The sequence below is a fragment of the Folsomia candida genome, unplaced genomic scaffold (assembly GCF_002217175.1).
Source record: "Folsomia candida strain VU population unplaced genomic scaffold, ASM221717v1 Fcan01_Sc004, whole genome shotgun sequence".
Lineage (NCBI taxonomy): Eukaryota > Metazoa > Arthropoda > Collembola > Entomobryomorpha > Isotomidae > Folsomia > Folsomia candida.
This window is the reverse complement of record NW_019091196.1, coordinates 8,316,325-8,331,549: the sequence shown is the minus strand read 5'-3', so window position 1 is coordinate 8,331,549 and position 15,225 is coordinate 8,316,325. Positions and strand designations below refer to the sequence as shown.

Here is a 15,225-nt window from a genome sequence, read left to right as displayed (position 1 = left end):
TATATGTTATACGTAAAGATTTATTTTGGTATTGTCTATGCATTCAGAGCCTGAATTTCAGGCGCGTGTGTTTACGAGAATTTGCATGTAAATGAAAATTATTAAATCCAATATTTAAAAAAATCCTCATACAAAATATATAGCAATTGTACATCACAAATCACATTGACACAATATCCACATCGTCATCATCTTCTTCCCCTCTTCTTCCACCTTCTTCCTCCGCCAGTCTCCTCCTCCTCGGTGGGGGCAAGCCATAAGATACAATATTTTTGTCCGCCAATCTCTCGAGATTTACTTGCACAGGAAAAGTTCTTGGTTTGCAGTAGAGTCGATTGATTCCCAGATATTTACACTTGATCGGATTGAAAGCGTACAGCACTGGCCAATATTCCTCTTTATAGAGACGCTCGGCCTGAGTTAAAGGGTAATATCATTAGTAATAATAATTTAATTAATCTGAGTGACGCCATGTTCACCTTATGTTGCTCCATGACATTCTCTTTGACCTCAAACACTCCATAAGACGTCGGTCCAAGAAATCGTTGAGCGTTGCCTAAAGTTTTATGTATTTCTAGAACCTCGCCCCCTTGAATGGTTGGCTGTCTTGTGTAATCTTCACGGAATAGTTTGAAATGTTTAAACATTCTTCGTTTAAGGAGTAACATTCGTTTTGGCTCATTTTTCAATTTTTCAGCATGTTCATGCGTGAAACGGCCAATTGCATTAGAATTCTTCATCTTTTCAACCTCCGCCTCATTCCATCCTGACAACCATGGATCATCCAACAGTTCAAATGTTCTTGGTCGATACCGTTCCCAAGTGAAAATCTTTTTTAAAGCAATCTTTCCCCCGACAGGGACAGTTTTCGCTTTTCCTTTTGGGTAGACTAAGCCACGATTCACAATTTGTTCAATTTTCTGTCGGAAATCTTCACTACTTTGACCATCACCTTTGTCGGGGAAATTGAAGGGGAATTTCTTAAAGAAGAGGGAATATAAGAGGACACCTAATCCCCAAACTTGATCCAAAAGTGGATTGAAACCAATTTTTAAGACGCGTTCCGGACCCCGGTAGAATATTGGGCCGTATTCGTGGTTGAATGTGGTTTTTGCAATGTTTGATGCGTCCCCTCGATTCTGGGAAGTAGTTTTTTCCGTATGAGTTATATCAATGATTCGAACTTCCCAATGTAGACCGACGAGGATGTTTTCGAGTTTTAGGTTTCTAGAAATGAATGAGATTTAAAAGTAATTCACAATTGAAGCTAGCAAATAATTAGGCTAATTCAAATACGTACCTGTGCACAATGTCTTTGTCATGCAAATGACTCACAGCGTACACAATCTGAACAAATATTTTTCGCACAATCTCGGGATCAAGGGGACCTTCGCTTTTCTTTAGAATGGAGAGTAGATCACCTCTGGGCATGTATTCTATGAAGATGGAGGCATACATACATACGTGAATAAATTTTATTTTTGCATTTCACTCGTATAACAAACCTGATAGATGATACTTCCAGAAAGCGTTCTCAACCACACCGTAATACTGAAGAAAATTTGGATGACCAGTGTCCATCACATGGCAAACTTCTTTAAGCATTTTACGCTCAAGCTACAAAGGTATAATAAGTTAGTTTCATACATAGGTACATTCTGAACTCACGGCTTTTTCTGACCTGCATCCAATGCGGCGAATTCTTGTTATACATTCGGACCAAAATTTCCTTGTTCTTTCCTTTCCAATTGGCAACCTATACAAAAAGAGTATCTAAATCACAAGCACAGTGAATTATAGAAATTTAAAATTTCTCACCCTCAGCTCGCCCCACTTGCTCTACAAAAGGTACCTTTTTAGTACTTTAAAATTTTTTTATATGTAAAATTATTTCAAATTACCTTGTACAATGGGGGCCCATCCTTTAAAATGATGTTGTTCTTCATTAATGTCATATGACTGTCTTCCGAATCCTTGTAAAGCTTGATACGATTCACATGAGGGCGATATATGCGTTCTTTACCTGTAAAATTGATGCGCGCATGGTCAATTTCATAGGCTCAAATTGTAATATTTTAGATATACCAAGCGAAAGTGGAGCAAACTCCCCAGCGAAATATGGCGTTTTCAGTGATCTTGGCAAGCCGGGTGGCCTTCGTAGAGTAGACCATCCCATCAATTGTGGGAAATCACACCGAATAACGCGGTACTCCCCACGTCGACGATACTTTAAGAATTCCGGTGCAGTGTCAAAACCTTTGAGGGGTTTGTTTTGATATGCGATTGGGGACGTCATCCCAATGACGACGCTGAGAATAACTTATGTATAAGACCAATAAGAAAACAAATACAAAAATTAGCCAAAAGTTCGTACAAAAAAATAGTCCTCAAAAATATCGAGTTCTAAATTGTGTCGAGAAATCAAACTTGAAATATGATTTAGCTCTGAACTTAGAGCGCCATGATAACACAAATTTTATAATGACTAAATCTTCAAAATGGAGGTAGTTTCGGAGCGGAAATCTGATTTATACAACTTGCGAACATTTTATTTGTACCAAAAAATTAGAAACTAAATAAATTACAATCACTAATTGCTAATTGACTGAGTTGTTGAGACTTGCTAACATTAACTTTATGTATATTTTATAATTCATCCCGCATTAACCTGTCTTTCTCCATCCTTTCCAAAATACTTTTAACCAAGGCCATCTCCTCCTCCCACTCTTTTTCCCCAAATTGTTTCAACTTGGTTAATAGTGCTCTGAAAATGTGGAGATATTCTGATACTCCATCACTACTACACAAGGGCAAACTTTCGGCTACAGCTTCCACAGTGTGAAGTTGATCTTCTGTATCAAAGCCAGGAATATTCTTGACAGAATCAAGAATAACATCGCACCAGCCAGATTGTTTTAATGTCTTTTCCAAGATACTGAATTCGTCGCAGTCAGAATCAGCCAATACGTCGGCGCCTAATTCATTGACATTATCCTCTCTGCAATGGTTGTGCTCTTGAAGAAGATCTGTGACCAAATTGAGGCATCGTTTCCGTGTTTCTGCAAATGAAAGTCGCCATGAAATTATTATTTATTGCTAAAAAATTCGGCAGCTGAAGTCTAAATTTATTGCTCACCCAAAAAAGACGCCACCTTCACTAACGCCGGTATTCCTCCCTCACCCATAAATTTGGACTGGCCCATTCTAAAATTTCTTACTAGAGCTGATAACGCCCACAATGCTTTAGATCGAACCTTCTCATCAAAACTGATTATGTGTATTAGACGTCGAATAACGCCTGACTCGGAGACAATAATTTCTTGCACTTCACGGTTATTCTGGGACGCGATGGCGAATATGGCACAGGCGCTGCGACGCACTGAATCATGACTGGAATTTAGGGCAGGAAGTAGAATCTCCTGGAATAATTAAAATTTTTAAATTATATTAACACTAACATTCGATTTTAAAAAGTTTAGTTCAATTTTCCACCTGAAGTGCTCCTGTTGCTTTGAAAAGATCTCTCCCATTCTCCCATTTATGACTAAAATTTTCTAAATTTTGTAAAATTTCGACTTGTTCCTCAACACTTTCCGAGCGTGGATACTGTGCGAGGAGAAATGTTAAGATGAACTCTTCGGAGGCGTGTTTATCCGGATTTTGGAGGGATACGGGCTTGTCTTTTACGGTGAGCCGATCGGATTTGTCCTGCAATTACGAAACAAGAAGACATATTAACTTATAAAATTGTTTTGTGGTTCATACATGGTAAATGTCAAGTTAATTATTGTCTTACATTGTGTTCATCCAAATGAGCAGTGGCAATTTTGACATGGGCGTCAATCTTTTCTGGTGGTAATAATGATTCCTTCTTTTTTAATTCTGTCGGATTGTTATCGTTTTCGACGTGATCCACAACCGGTGACAATGCTACCATTCCTTGTCCAACACATGACAAAAATAGTGACGACGATACAAACACAAAGATAAAGGTGAACAAGCAGAAGAAACTATATGAACCCATTTTGTTAACGTTTGGTTACGTTACATGAACCACACAAGTTCTCACATTATAAACTTTTATCCAACTCAACCACCCCTAAATTACTAAATTACTAACTATTTTTTATTCCACGTGTGATTCACACTACACGTAATATGACAGCTGCGAATGCAAAATGAAGTTCCCACTTGCCGACTCCACGACTCTCCGAATACACTCATGTAAAAAGCTATGGTACTTTGTTTAATTTTAATACGTAAATTATGCGGATGAATTATATTATATGGATAACCCACAACATTAATTGAATTAGCTTAGCATCATCACTTGTCATTGTTCGTTCGTTCCTTGCAAACAAATTTTACAGGAATATCTTAGTCTCAGTCATTTGTCTTAAACATACATTACAAACTAGGTATGTAACTATTTTAATAATTAGTATAAATAATCCAATCTACTGACCTACTTTGATAAGTTCACGTATTAGTCCACTTGATGACATAATAATTTTTCTTGCCGACTCTTGCCAATGAAATCTTGTTCTGTAAAATGTGCACTCCAGGAACTACGACTTCTTGTGGGTTTGAGATCTTTCTATGATTAAGATAAAACCCTCCGGCACTAATTATTCTTAGGGCATCACCTGCAAAGCAAAGCAATCTAAATTAAACTATCAAGACTTAATATCTTAATGTAGGATATTTTTTTTAATGCCACCTACGTTCATTCTCGAAACATCTCGCCTTCATTGCCATTTCTAACAGAGTAGTTCCGGGAGATAGGATTAGTTCGGACAAAAATGACGATGTTGAGGATTTACTCCCAGCCGATACCGCACTATTAAACAGATTCTGAACCTCCTGTGGCGTAAGAGACGAAAGTGCTTCCAAATTCTCGGAATATAATGCTTCCGTGGATTTAAGGGCAATAGATAAGCCTTCTTCTGCAAAATAGATAATAACTTCAGTAGCTTGTTGCTTGTACACATGTTCAGTAAATTATGGATTTATGTAACTGGCACATACCACCATGGACTAGAAGTGTAACATTTTTTGCGAGCTCCTTTTGCGGTATCCTAAGTTCAGGATTTTTCTACAAAAATATTAAACAAAATATATACTAAATACTAAATAAATTTATCTGCTACACATCAAGAAAAACATAATTTTTTAGTATGTACTTGGTGTTTCCTCGCTAATCCTTCAATTTCCTCGTCAGTGTTAAATGTAAATATTTTGAGCAACCTTCCCACATCTGCATCCTTTGTTCTTAAGAAGAATTGATAAAAATCAAAAGGTCCAGTTTTTTCGGGGTCCAACCAAATCGCATTTCCTGCCGTTTTCCCGTATTTTGCACCCGATTCAGTCTCAGTGATTAAGGGGACCGTGATTCCTGGGCAATTAATTCACAAATCAAGCCAGCAAATTTGGTTACACATGCAACATATAAAGAATCTCGGAATACTCTTACCATAAACGGGTGATCTGACCGTCCTACTGATAAGTTCATGTCCCGCATAGATATTTCCCATCTGATCGTGTCCCCCAACTTGGACATGGCAGTCATAATGTTTTAGCAAATGCAGCCAGTCATAAGATTGAAAAATTTGATAGGTGAATTCCGTAAAAGAAATTCCTTCTTCAGATGATAAACGTGACTTTACAGATTCCTTCATCAGCATCGTCCCAAGCCGGAAGTGACGCCCAATTTTTCCAACAAATTCTAAAACCGGCATGTTCCTGTACCAGTCGAAATTGTCTAGAATTCTGCGAAACATTTTAAAACGAATTAATAATAGAGACTAATGAAATGATTTGCATACGCATTGTATCGTATCGTAAGTGCATGTCATTTAGTAGTATTAAGTACTTACAACACTTTGGACAACGCTTCCTTTCCTCGTTTATCGTCCCAAAACAATTTTTCATGATTCTCAAACAATTTTCTCAAGTTATTCCCAATCTTGTCCACGTTTTTCTTTGCAGTTTTTCCGTCTAATTCAGAACGTTCGGTCTTGCGCCCAGACGGGTCACCAATTCGCCCAGTGGCACCGCCAACCTAAATATCGGCAGTGCATTTAAGCAACTAAGAAATAAATCGCAAATCATAGCACCATAAACTAACTCACCAATGCAATGATGTGATGTCCTCCTCTCTGACAATTCAAAAGCATCATTATCACAGCCAAATTCCCGACGTGCAAACTTTCTGCTGTGGGGTCGAATCCGGCATAAATCGTGACCGGTTTGGTGTTACAAAAATCGATAAACCTTTGTTCTTCTTCGGCTGGGAAGAGGGATGAAATTAGGCCACGACTCCGCAAAGATAAAATATTTCTAGAAGAGTAAACCCGACGGGGAGCCGATGACGATGTCACCCAACAAGGTCGTCGCAAATTGGTAAGGGTCAACTTTCGTAATAATGAAAACGGTGTCATCATAATGATAAAGTATTAATGTACAAAATATGTATTAAATTAACTATTAAACTACAATTACAAGTTAAATTATAAATTAAATGATCTTGTTTGTCATTCGTGTTCAAGTCTAAATTAGAATTTCGCCGTTGTCGACACTTCGCCCTTGTCGAAAAATTTAAAAACAAAACAAAACTACAAATCCAAAATCTCAATTCTTGTCAACATGTGCTCGACTTCTGCAAAAAACCGGCCCGCGATTTATATACAATCACACTGGAGCAGCTCACATGGACACGAAAAAAAACATTGATCAAACTTTTCGCAAATTCGCAATTGGAAACTGATTTTTTTCTAGAAAATCTGAAAATCTCTGGTAGTTGGCCTATAATCAACGAAGCAGTTATCTTGTAACGTTTTGATAAACGGTAAATATTATATATTCCAGAAATTCTTATTTTGTTCAAGGGAATATAATCATTTTGTTGGAAATTGTAATAATTTTAATAGTTTTCGACACTTCTATCATCATGTCGTCGATGGAGTCCAATTTCTGGCAGAATCTCGACCAGCATCTCAGCAACTTCCAGTCGCAGGATAAAAATGTACGAAGAAATGGTCTGAAAAACCTTCTCACAGAATTAAACAAGGTCATGCCGAAAGAGGTGATGACGACAAAGGAAAAGATACAGAAAGATGCCACTAATGACGACAGTGACGACGACGACGATTCCGCCAGCGGTGATTCTTCATCGACATCTCCTGTGCTCTCCGCTGAAATCATGTCGACGTTGATGCCAGCCTTGTTTCTCCGTCTGTCAGACCCGGTTGAAGCATGTCGTGAACTTACGTACAACATTTTGACCTCAATTATTTCCGGTACGAGGATAGTTTCCTCCTTGACCCCATTTCTTCCTCACCTCATCCCCATTCTGCTGGATCGACTAGGAGGCACAGAATTGGTCGAATCATCTGAAGAAGTCAGACTCATTGCTGTCAACTTTATGATAACGCTCCTTGATCGTGTGGGGGTGGGCTTGTCGCCATTTATCGACGACTGGATATATATTCTTGCCGTCACGTTGACCGATCCATTTCATGAAGTCCGGAAATCTAGTTGTACTCTTATTTCGAAAAGTGCAAGCCTTCTTCGTCATGTTTTCCACTACAATAGTGAACGTCTCAACAAACCGTTGGTGATCTGCTTAACGCATCAGCAGAGTAAAGTCCGTGTGGCTGCAGTGAGATGTATTGGTAAGGATATTTCAAACTTTATATCTCTATATTACTTACTTGAATCGTTAGCATCTTTATTTTTGAATTAAACTTAATAATAATTTGCAGGGGACGTTTTGCTCTACGGAAATCACAAGGTCATCACAGATTTCATCCTTCCTTTAACCTTGCGCCTCTTTGATTCTCAACCAAACGTTCGTCTCGCTGTGGTTGACGTTGTCGGAACTTGGATGTTGGATTATGTCGATCGATATTCATATTTTCACAACCTACTTCCAATCCTGATGACCGGATTGTGCGACGAATCTCCCCCTGTGCAGGAGTCCGCGTCCAAATTTTGGGAGCACATTGGGGAAAAATATTTAGAAGAAAATCTCGAAGAGTATAAAGATCAAGTTGATTTCCCCTCTCAAATGCCGGCCCATTATCCGGATGATGGTATAAATTAAACGGATCAATAAATTTTAAAACATGAATAATCTAAGGGGCATCTCCTTCGTAAAATTTCCTATGAAACTAATCCTATTTCACTTTCAGTAAAACGCCCAAATTTTGGATGCCGCCTCTTAACGCAGCGTCAAGTTGGAAAGATTTTACCTGGAGTGACAAACGATATTACGGATTGGGTTGTAAGTAATTTTAAAATAATTTCTCACTTTTTCCGATTATATTATATTGTACAAAAGTATTTATTCCTGCGATTTTAGGAAACAACCCGTCAAAAATGCGCCCAACTTTTATTCCATCTCATCCTAAATTGTGAAGAAGCTATAACGATGCATTCCGAACCCGTATTACAATGTATTTTCAAATCATGTATGGATCCGAATCCAGTCGTTTCGAAATATGTATGTACAAATAACTTGTTAACTGACTTGTTTAAATTGGGCTAGTTTATGTATGTGTTTCATTGTTTTAGGTTTTGCGATCTGCCTCTCTCCTCGCGTATTTTGCCCCGTTTCCCGTTACATGGTCAATTTTATCGAATCGGTTGTCCAACAACCCAGCTGAATCTGGCTTAGCACCTACGTCTGCCATCATTTCTGCTACAGAACGATCCATTCTGAAAGAACATATTGTCGAGGTTGCTTCACTCCTGTCCCAATCTGATATTTGCCACACTCTCAAAACATCCAGACAGTATTGGCTCCTTCAAATTTGTGCTGGACTAACCAGGGAGGAATCGTTCTTGGACAACGAAGAACGTTTGTCTGGAGCGGAAAATATATTTCGCATTTTGCTCAGCGTCCTAGCCATGACTGAGGATGGCGACGTTAAAGCGAGAGCAATTGGTATTGTTTATAAACATTTGAAGTTGAATACGATAGATCAACAATAAAATAATCAGGGTTAAGAACTAAGTGCTTGTTATAGTTGGATTAAACGATCTTAAGCGGGCCTGTCACTATGAAAATTTGGACGATCTCTTTGTTTCTTTCTCACATGGAGTTCTGCAAGATATTAAGATATCATCCGATTCTCTGTGGGGACGAGTTACACCAGAAAATTTGATCTTTTCAGCAATTTTGACGTATGGAGGTATGTCAATGGCGGTTGAATAGTTATTCTTTTTTATACCCAAAAATTAAAGATATGTAACAATATTTTGTATTGCATAGGTTCTTCCGTACAAAAATATCTAACCATCGTTCTGGACATTTTAAAGAATCAACTCGATCCTAAAAAGGACACGGAAGTCCGTCTGAATTTATTTACTCTTTTAGCTAATGTACTGCAAAATTATGCACAAATATCTGATGAAGAAGAGTGTCACCAGGGATCATTTGAAACTTTTGTGACTACGATAGTTCAAGGTAAAATATGCCCGATTTTCATTTAAAAGTAAAAATACTTTAAACTTTAATAACTTTCAATTAGACATTCTCACACCGAACTTGGTATGGCGTGCCGGTAAATCAGCGTCTGCCCTCCGTGCGGCCGCGACATCCTGCCTCCTCACAATTCTTGAAGAAAAACTACTCTCTGTCGAAACATTTGTTGGTCTTGCACCAGCCATTACGACCGGATGTCTGTCTCTGTTGGAAGAAGGATATGAATTGAATCGTCTCTTAGCGGCGCAATGTCTTGGAAGGATGGGGGAGGCTTGTCAGGGTCGATGGGGGATTGATTTAGTCCAAAAGATTTATCCAGGTGGGTCTGATATATTTTAATATATATTTTAATATCTTAAGTACAATACAATTCAATTGTCAATATTCTTTCTTCTCAGAACTTTTGAAACGACTTGACGACGAGAAGGACGATGTCCGCGTCTCTGCAGGGCTCGCAATGTCGCGAATTTTCTCTACTCTTCCCGATCCACTGTCAAAAACGCACATCGACTTTGCTTCTTCCGCTCTGCTCTTGCATTTGGACGACGACGATGAAAATGTTGCAGCCGCTGTTGCCGAAGCCATAAAATCATTGGGATTACTTTCACCTCCTTTCCTAATCGAGAAATGTAACGAGTTCAAAGAGAAACATAAATCCCCACAGAATTGTGAAGATCTCATTGAGTATTTTCAAAGTTTAGAATGTAAGGGAGTGTGAATTTTTCGAGCGATTCTGCTAACTTAGGATTAGTATTAGTAATTAAAAGGTTAGTACTTAAAAGTCAACCACAAAACGTGTCTCAACATTTGAGTGCAATCAAATAATAGCAATTTTATAAATTTTATAAAATAATGCATCTTATTTTTCGAAACATACACTTTCATACACTAGACGCATCATTGGGGCATCCGCAAAAACCAAATGCGGGAGTTGCCGGATCCACATTGACGCATTGGCATTTGACAAACAAATTTTTGTCAAACATTTTCCATTCTTGCATTAAAATTTTAAAATCTCTCTCGAGTTGTTAAACTTATTAGATTATTAAATAAGTCAAGCATAAAATGGAGTCTGAGTCATTTGGCAACTACAGGTAATTTCATATCGAACTGCGCAAGTAACTTTTAAGTTCGAATTTGTGATGAATAATGACAATGACGTAATTCTGCTTTGTTAATTTTTTAGTTTGTTACGTTATCCTCCCGGATATCCTCCTAGGGACCAGACTGACCTGAACATTCGTGATATTAATTCGCTGAAGAAGGTATTACATTAATTACATACGTTCAATTTTTAAATTTCAGTGAGAATTTTTAAATTTTAGTGGCAATTTTATTTTACCAATTTTTTTACTACAGGGAAAATACCTTACGGATCAATGTGTCGACTTTTGGCTGAAATATGTCCAAACAGAAAAATTGAGTCCAGAAATCCAGGAAACTGTGTACACTTACTCGTCCCTGTTCTACACCTCTTTGCTTCGAGGGTCCAGCCTTAACAACAACGGGCCGAATGGACGACGACGCTACTCAAGACGAATCTCGGTTGATATTTTTCAAAAAGATTTCCTAGTGTTTCCGGTAGTTGTTGAGTAAGTCTAATTGATCTTACATTTCAAAATAATTAAAATTCTACTAATAACTATTTAAAAAATTACCTCCAGTGCTCATTGGCAGCTGGTCATTGTTTGTTATGCTGAAAACTCTAATAGCGAACCTCGCTCGAAGCGTCCCAGAACGGTAGAGGGAAAAAATACTGCTGAAGAACCTCCCATGATTATAATTTTGGATTCATACCAGGTCTATAATAAGCCATCCGCTTTTGTTTTAATGGCTGCGATTATTAGATCCTTTCTTACCACGGAATGGAAGGTAAAATGCAAATATGTAGATGGGAACAAGTACCAAATATCAGTACTAACATAATTATTTTTATATGTAGGTACACCGTGGCGAAACAGATTTTGAATTTTCTCCGGAAAATCTTCCCCTCCGAATACCTGACCTTCCACAGCAATCTAATCTCTCTGACTGCGGGGTTTACATACTTCAATTTTTTGAAGGATTCTTCACCAAACCTCCTTCCGTCCCATTGCTAACATTCTTTCAAACTTCGACAGACTGGATTTATTCGTACACCAAGAACGTTGAGACTGACAAGAGAGAACACATCTATCAAACCATTCTGTCCTTGTTGAGAAGTAAACAGCACCAATTATTCCCCAATGCGTGTCGTCTCTTGCCCAAGACCACGTCAGGTCTGCCTGTATCAGAGAGATTTAGTCAAGCCGGTTTTCTTTCCTTATTCGCCAACGAGGTACAAATAACGGCGTCAGAATCTCGAAAAGCGGAAACTACAAAAGTGGTTCAAGACTTTTTTAAAACTTGGAATCAAACAAAATTTCTCAATAACTCGACAAGTACGAATAACAACGTTAAAGAAGATGATTTAGAGTCTGGTCCTGTTGAACTTGAAGCCGCTCAGGCATCGCTTGGTATCGATGTTTCGAAACCATGCACAAAAGTCACTGTACGAATGGCAGATGGTACAAGGTAAATTTAATATCACCGTTTTCTTTCAAAATTGTTAATCAGTCATGTATTGTACAAAATATGCTAAAAAAATACCAACGCATTTTATTTTCACAGATATACGATAACTCTGAACGTTAGTCAACCGGTCTCCACGATTCGCCAATTTATTTGTCAACTACGTCCGTCTCAAGCGTCAAAGATTTTCTCCCTGGTAGCTTCCTACCCTTGTGTTGAAATCAATGAAAGTTTGACGATACAGGATGCAAATTTGAACAATTCAGTCGTCACGCAGCAGATGAAGTGATGTCATTAACTTTTATTTACCCAATCAAGAAAGTTGAATATATAATACTTACGCGAATATTTATATGATTGATTTTTGGAGTATTCGACTCGTATATATTTTTTTAATTTCTTGAAGCATTGCGGATTATTGTAATGTTGTCATTTACTGCTTACTGGTATTTACAACTAGAAATCTACACATTAATCAATGCAACATAATATATTATGTATTGTTCACAATAATATGGATTAATAATATCAAGACCAATTATCAAGTGCCAACAATTAAGTAAATCACAAAAAAGCATTAAAATGTAATGATTCTTTTTTCGCATGACCAATTTTTCACATTGTATAATATAGATATGGCATATAGGTAATTATATTTCTATAATTAACTCGTACTCTTTGTACTACATGGCATTTTTTAATTCCCCGAGTTGTCCTATTGCTTCTTCGATTCTTGGCTGGTTTATAATAATATTTATTAACGCACCATTTCTGGTACAACCTGTTTTGGCTTATTGGCACTGCACTAAATCCGCTAGTATATTTATGTACCACACCAATTTTAGAAGAATTATTTTATGTGCATGCACTACGAATATATTTTCACACATTGACAAGACATACTTTTACATCACAAGATTTCAATTTCCGGCCGGAATAATACTTCGCGTTTTCCTTTCAACTTTAGTATATTATAAAATACATATCTATATTTCTATATATTTATAATTGGCAAGACGGCGTACAGGAAGTTACTGCTACTTACAAAAGCTCATTATAATCTAACCATCTAAAAGATTATTTACCAAACAGAGATAAGTAGCGAAACTGACTGACTTACATTATGCAAGCAATTCATTGATAAATATGCAGCAGTTGGTTTCGTTTAGCTTAAATAATTTCAAGATTTTGAGACTGGAATGCTTCGAAATACTGAAAACAGTTATTTAGAAGAGCAAGCACACGTAAAGGAACTCTGACTCGTTTAGTGAAATGACTTTCCCAGTGATAAGTTCTTGCAGGTACCATAACATTACCATCCCAAGAAAAAGACCAACACCGCCTCCAATTCCAGCGTTCGTCAAGAAAAGGACATATCCAATCTTGTACTTTTCACGCAGCGTGGTCAAGTAAATGAAATGTGCGGAGAGGAAAATGAAGAGAAAGTAGACAAACAGAGCGCTGAACATTCCTCGTCCCAAGACATTCATCTAGCATGTTTTAAAAAACGTATTAGCTAACAATTTAATATATAAGATCATTAACATTTGACAAATCTTGTCAACTGACCTCAAAAACAGTTGTCATCAAGCAAATTCCCAAACAGATCAAGCAAACCGTGGCGACAGCCAGGAAGACGATGTAACGGTACGGGTAAACACAATCGTAGGTGATCAGCGTCCCACAGAATACGGCAATCGAAAAAGTCTAATCAACAAAAATTTTGAGAAATTACCAACAAACTTTTTAAATATGATTTACTAACCTTGATAACATTTAAGAAAAGTCCGGCACAGCATCCGCGACCTGCACCAGCACATCTCGCCGCCCCGTAAATTACCAGGACAAGAATCCTATGTAAATAGTACATATTTCCATTTTACGCCTGATTTAACTTTAAATAGCCAATCTAAAATGCATAGTGAAAACTACAACTCACGCTGCTGGAAATATGACCCAGTTGTACGGTTTCAACTCTTCAGCAGTGACCAAGAGATCGAACTTCCTAATTTCACAATTACAAAATTCTTCTCAATCCCATTTAAATTAATTATTAATATTTCTTACAATTGGTTTTCCGCATCTGCAGCGAGATCATACACTATGAACGCGATGGATGTTACCTCCACCAATTTGATTACAAATGCCAACGCCACAAATACGCAGCGAGTCCGTTCATCCCTGAATTTCTGACTGAGATCAATACTTGGTGACCCACAGCACTGAAATAGATATAAAATGGAAAATAATTAGCCAGAATATCGAGCTAGAGATTCATATATATTTTTTAATTACATAGCTCATCTGTGGCTTGATATACTCGTCGTCGTCATAATCAGCCGGGTTAAGACGATCGTTTTCCATCGCTAAATGAGAAATTTGGGAAGGTATTGTGCCAAAAAGGGGCTAATAAATTGTGAAAAAGTAGAGGCGAAATAAAATTAGGAAGGAGAGAAAGTTCGTGCCAGGAGGAAAGTCAGCAGGAAAGTGATGGCGTTTCAGCGAGAGAAAGTTGTTGATATTTATATCGTGGAGAAAGCAGAAGCAACCGACTTCCGATATTTGGAGCTTCGGTGTTCACTATCTTTCCCTTTCTCGGATCGGGCAGACTCCGAGTAGATTTCATAACCTACGAGAGAAAGCCATGATGAAAGAAGAAGCTGCAGGTAAAGTCATGCGAAATTGGGGAGAAAGAAATCTCATTTTCTCAAATTGCCCCAAGATGAGATTGTAGTATTGATATGCGTAACTCTAGGATCGAATCTATGTACCTAAACCTGCGACATATTATACTTATCAAAATGCATGAAAATGTAATCATGCCATATCAACAGATGTGCATTCTTCAGATATTATTATCCCAACAGATCATCCTCATGAACAGAATGGAACTGCATTCACGAATATGAGATACGAATGCACATTTGCACCTAAATTGATTTCACAATAACAATTCATGACCTTGTGTCAGATTATCTGTACAAATTAAAGAAACTTTGAAAATACAAAATGATGTGTGGGTTACAATACAGATTCTTTGTGTAGTTTTGCAATTACTTGTTCACACCAAGCATTAATTAAGATGCTATTGGTCATAAAATCTGCATATTTAGTCAACATAACTTGAGACATGTGCATAAAAGCAGTGTATGTACTTTAAATCTTTAAGAAAAATTGAGACTGACTAG

General features: G+C 37.6%; 6 protein-coding genes across 6 annotated transcripts; 2 read left to right on the top strand and 4 right to left on the bottom strand.

The window, feature by feature from the left end:
* LOC110849072 (calcium/calmodulin-dependent protein kinase) lies at positions 1–2,407 on the bottom strand. Its single transcript, XM_035851152.1, has 8 exons — positions 2,086–2,407; positions 1,902–2,023; positions 1,819–1,839; positions 1,682–1,756; positions 1,506–1,617; positions 1,301–1,436; positions 480–1,227; positions 1–415 (listed from the first exon to the last, which is right to left on the bottom strand). Exons 1-8 carry the CDS (start codon positions 2,294–2,296, stop codon positions 161–163), a joined length of 1,680 nt encoding a protein of 559 aa, XP_035707045.1. The 5' UTR covers positions 2,297–2,407; the 3' UTR covers positions 1–160.
* Positions 2,408–2,522: 115 nt separating this feature from the next.
* LOC110848768 lies at positions 2,523–4,458 on the bottom strand. The gene is made up of 4 exons (XM_022096077.2): positions 3,797–4,458; positions 3,493–3,708; positions 3,137–3,419; positions 2,523–3,059 (listed from the first exon to the last, which is right to left on the bottom strand). The coding sequence occupies exons 1-4, from the start codon at positions 4,022–4,024 to the stop codon at positions 2,647–2,649; spliced, it is 1,140 nt and encodes a 379-aa protein (XP_021951769.1). The 5' UTR covers positions 4,025–4,458; the 3' UTR covers positions 2,523–2,646.
* On the bottom strand, positions 4,228–6,629 carry LOC110848767 (tyrosine--tRNA ligase, mitochondrial). The gene is made up of 7 exons (XM_022096075.2): positions 6,132–6,629; positions 5,877–6,061; positions 5,474–5,769; positions 5,184–5,395; positions 5,029–5,095; positions 4,725–4,946; positions 4,228–4,646 (listed from the first exon to the last, which is right to left on the bottom strand). The coding sequence occupies exons 1-7, from the start codon at positions 6,441–6,443 to the stop codon at positions 4,480–4,482; spliced, it is 1,461 nt and encodes a 486-aa protein (XP_021951767.1). The 5' UTR covers positions 6,444–6,629; the 3' UTR covers positions 4,228–4,479.
* A 20-nt stretch (positions 6,630–6,649) lies between these two features.
* Positions 6,650–10,332, top strand: LOC110848524 (dynein assembly factor 5, axonemal). The gene is made up of 10 exons (XM_022095761.2): positions 6,650–6,847; positions 6,930–7,673; positions 7,764–8,093; positions 8,193–8,284; positions 8,363–8,503; positions 8,575–8,947; positions 9,030–9,194; positions 9,275–9,469; positions 9,534–9,806; positions 9,886–10,332. The coding sequence occupies exons 2-10, from the start codon at positions 6,950–6,952 to the stop codon at positions 10,203–10,205; spliced, it is 2,613 nt and encodes an 870-aa protein (XP_021951453.1). The 5' UTR covers positions 6,650–6,847; positions 6,930–6,949; the 3' UTR covers positions 10,206–10,332.
* An 85-nt stretch (positions 10,333–10,417) lies between these two features.
* Positions 10,418–12,603, top strand: LOC110848447 (sentrin-specific protease 6). The gene is made up of 6 exons (XM_022095671.2): positions 10,418–10,581; positions 10,674–10,752; positions 10,847–11,079; positions 11,152–11,359; positions 11,430–12,040; positions 12,137–12,603. Exons 1-6 carry the CDS (start codon positions 10,553–10,555, stop codon positions 12,324–12,326), a joined length of 1,350 nt encoding a protein of 449 aa, XP_021951363.1. The 5' UTR covers positions 10,418–10,552; the 3' UTR covers positions 12,327–12,603.
* On the bottom strand, positions 12,319–14,560 carry LOC110849071. Its single transcript, XM_022096446.2, has 6 exons — positions 14,333–14,560; positions 14,105–14,259; positions 13,977–14,042; positions 13,803–13,890; positions 13,607–13,744; positions 12,319–13,527 (listed from the first exon to the last, which is right to left on the bottom strand). The coding sequence occupies exons 1-6, from the start codon at positions 14,399–14,401 to the stop codon at positions 13,264–13,266; spliced, it is 780 nt and encodes a 259-aa protein (XP_021952138.1). The 5' UTR covers positions 14,402–14,560; the 3' UTR covers positions 12,319–13,263.
* Between the last annotated feature and the right edge of the window lie 665 nt (positions 14,561–15,225).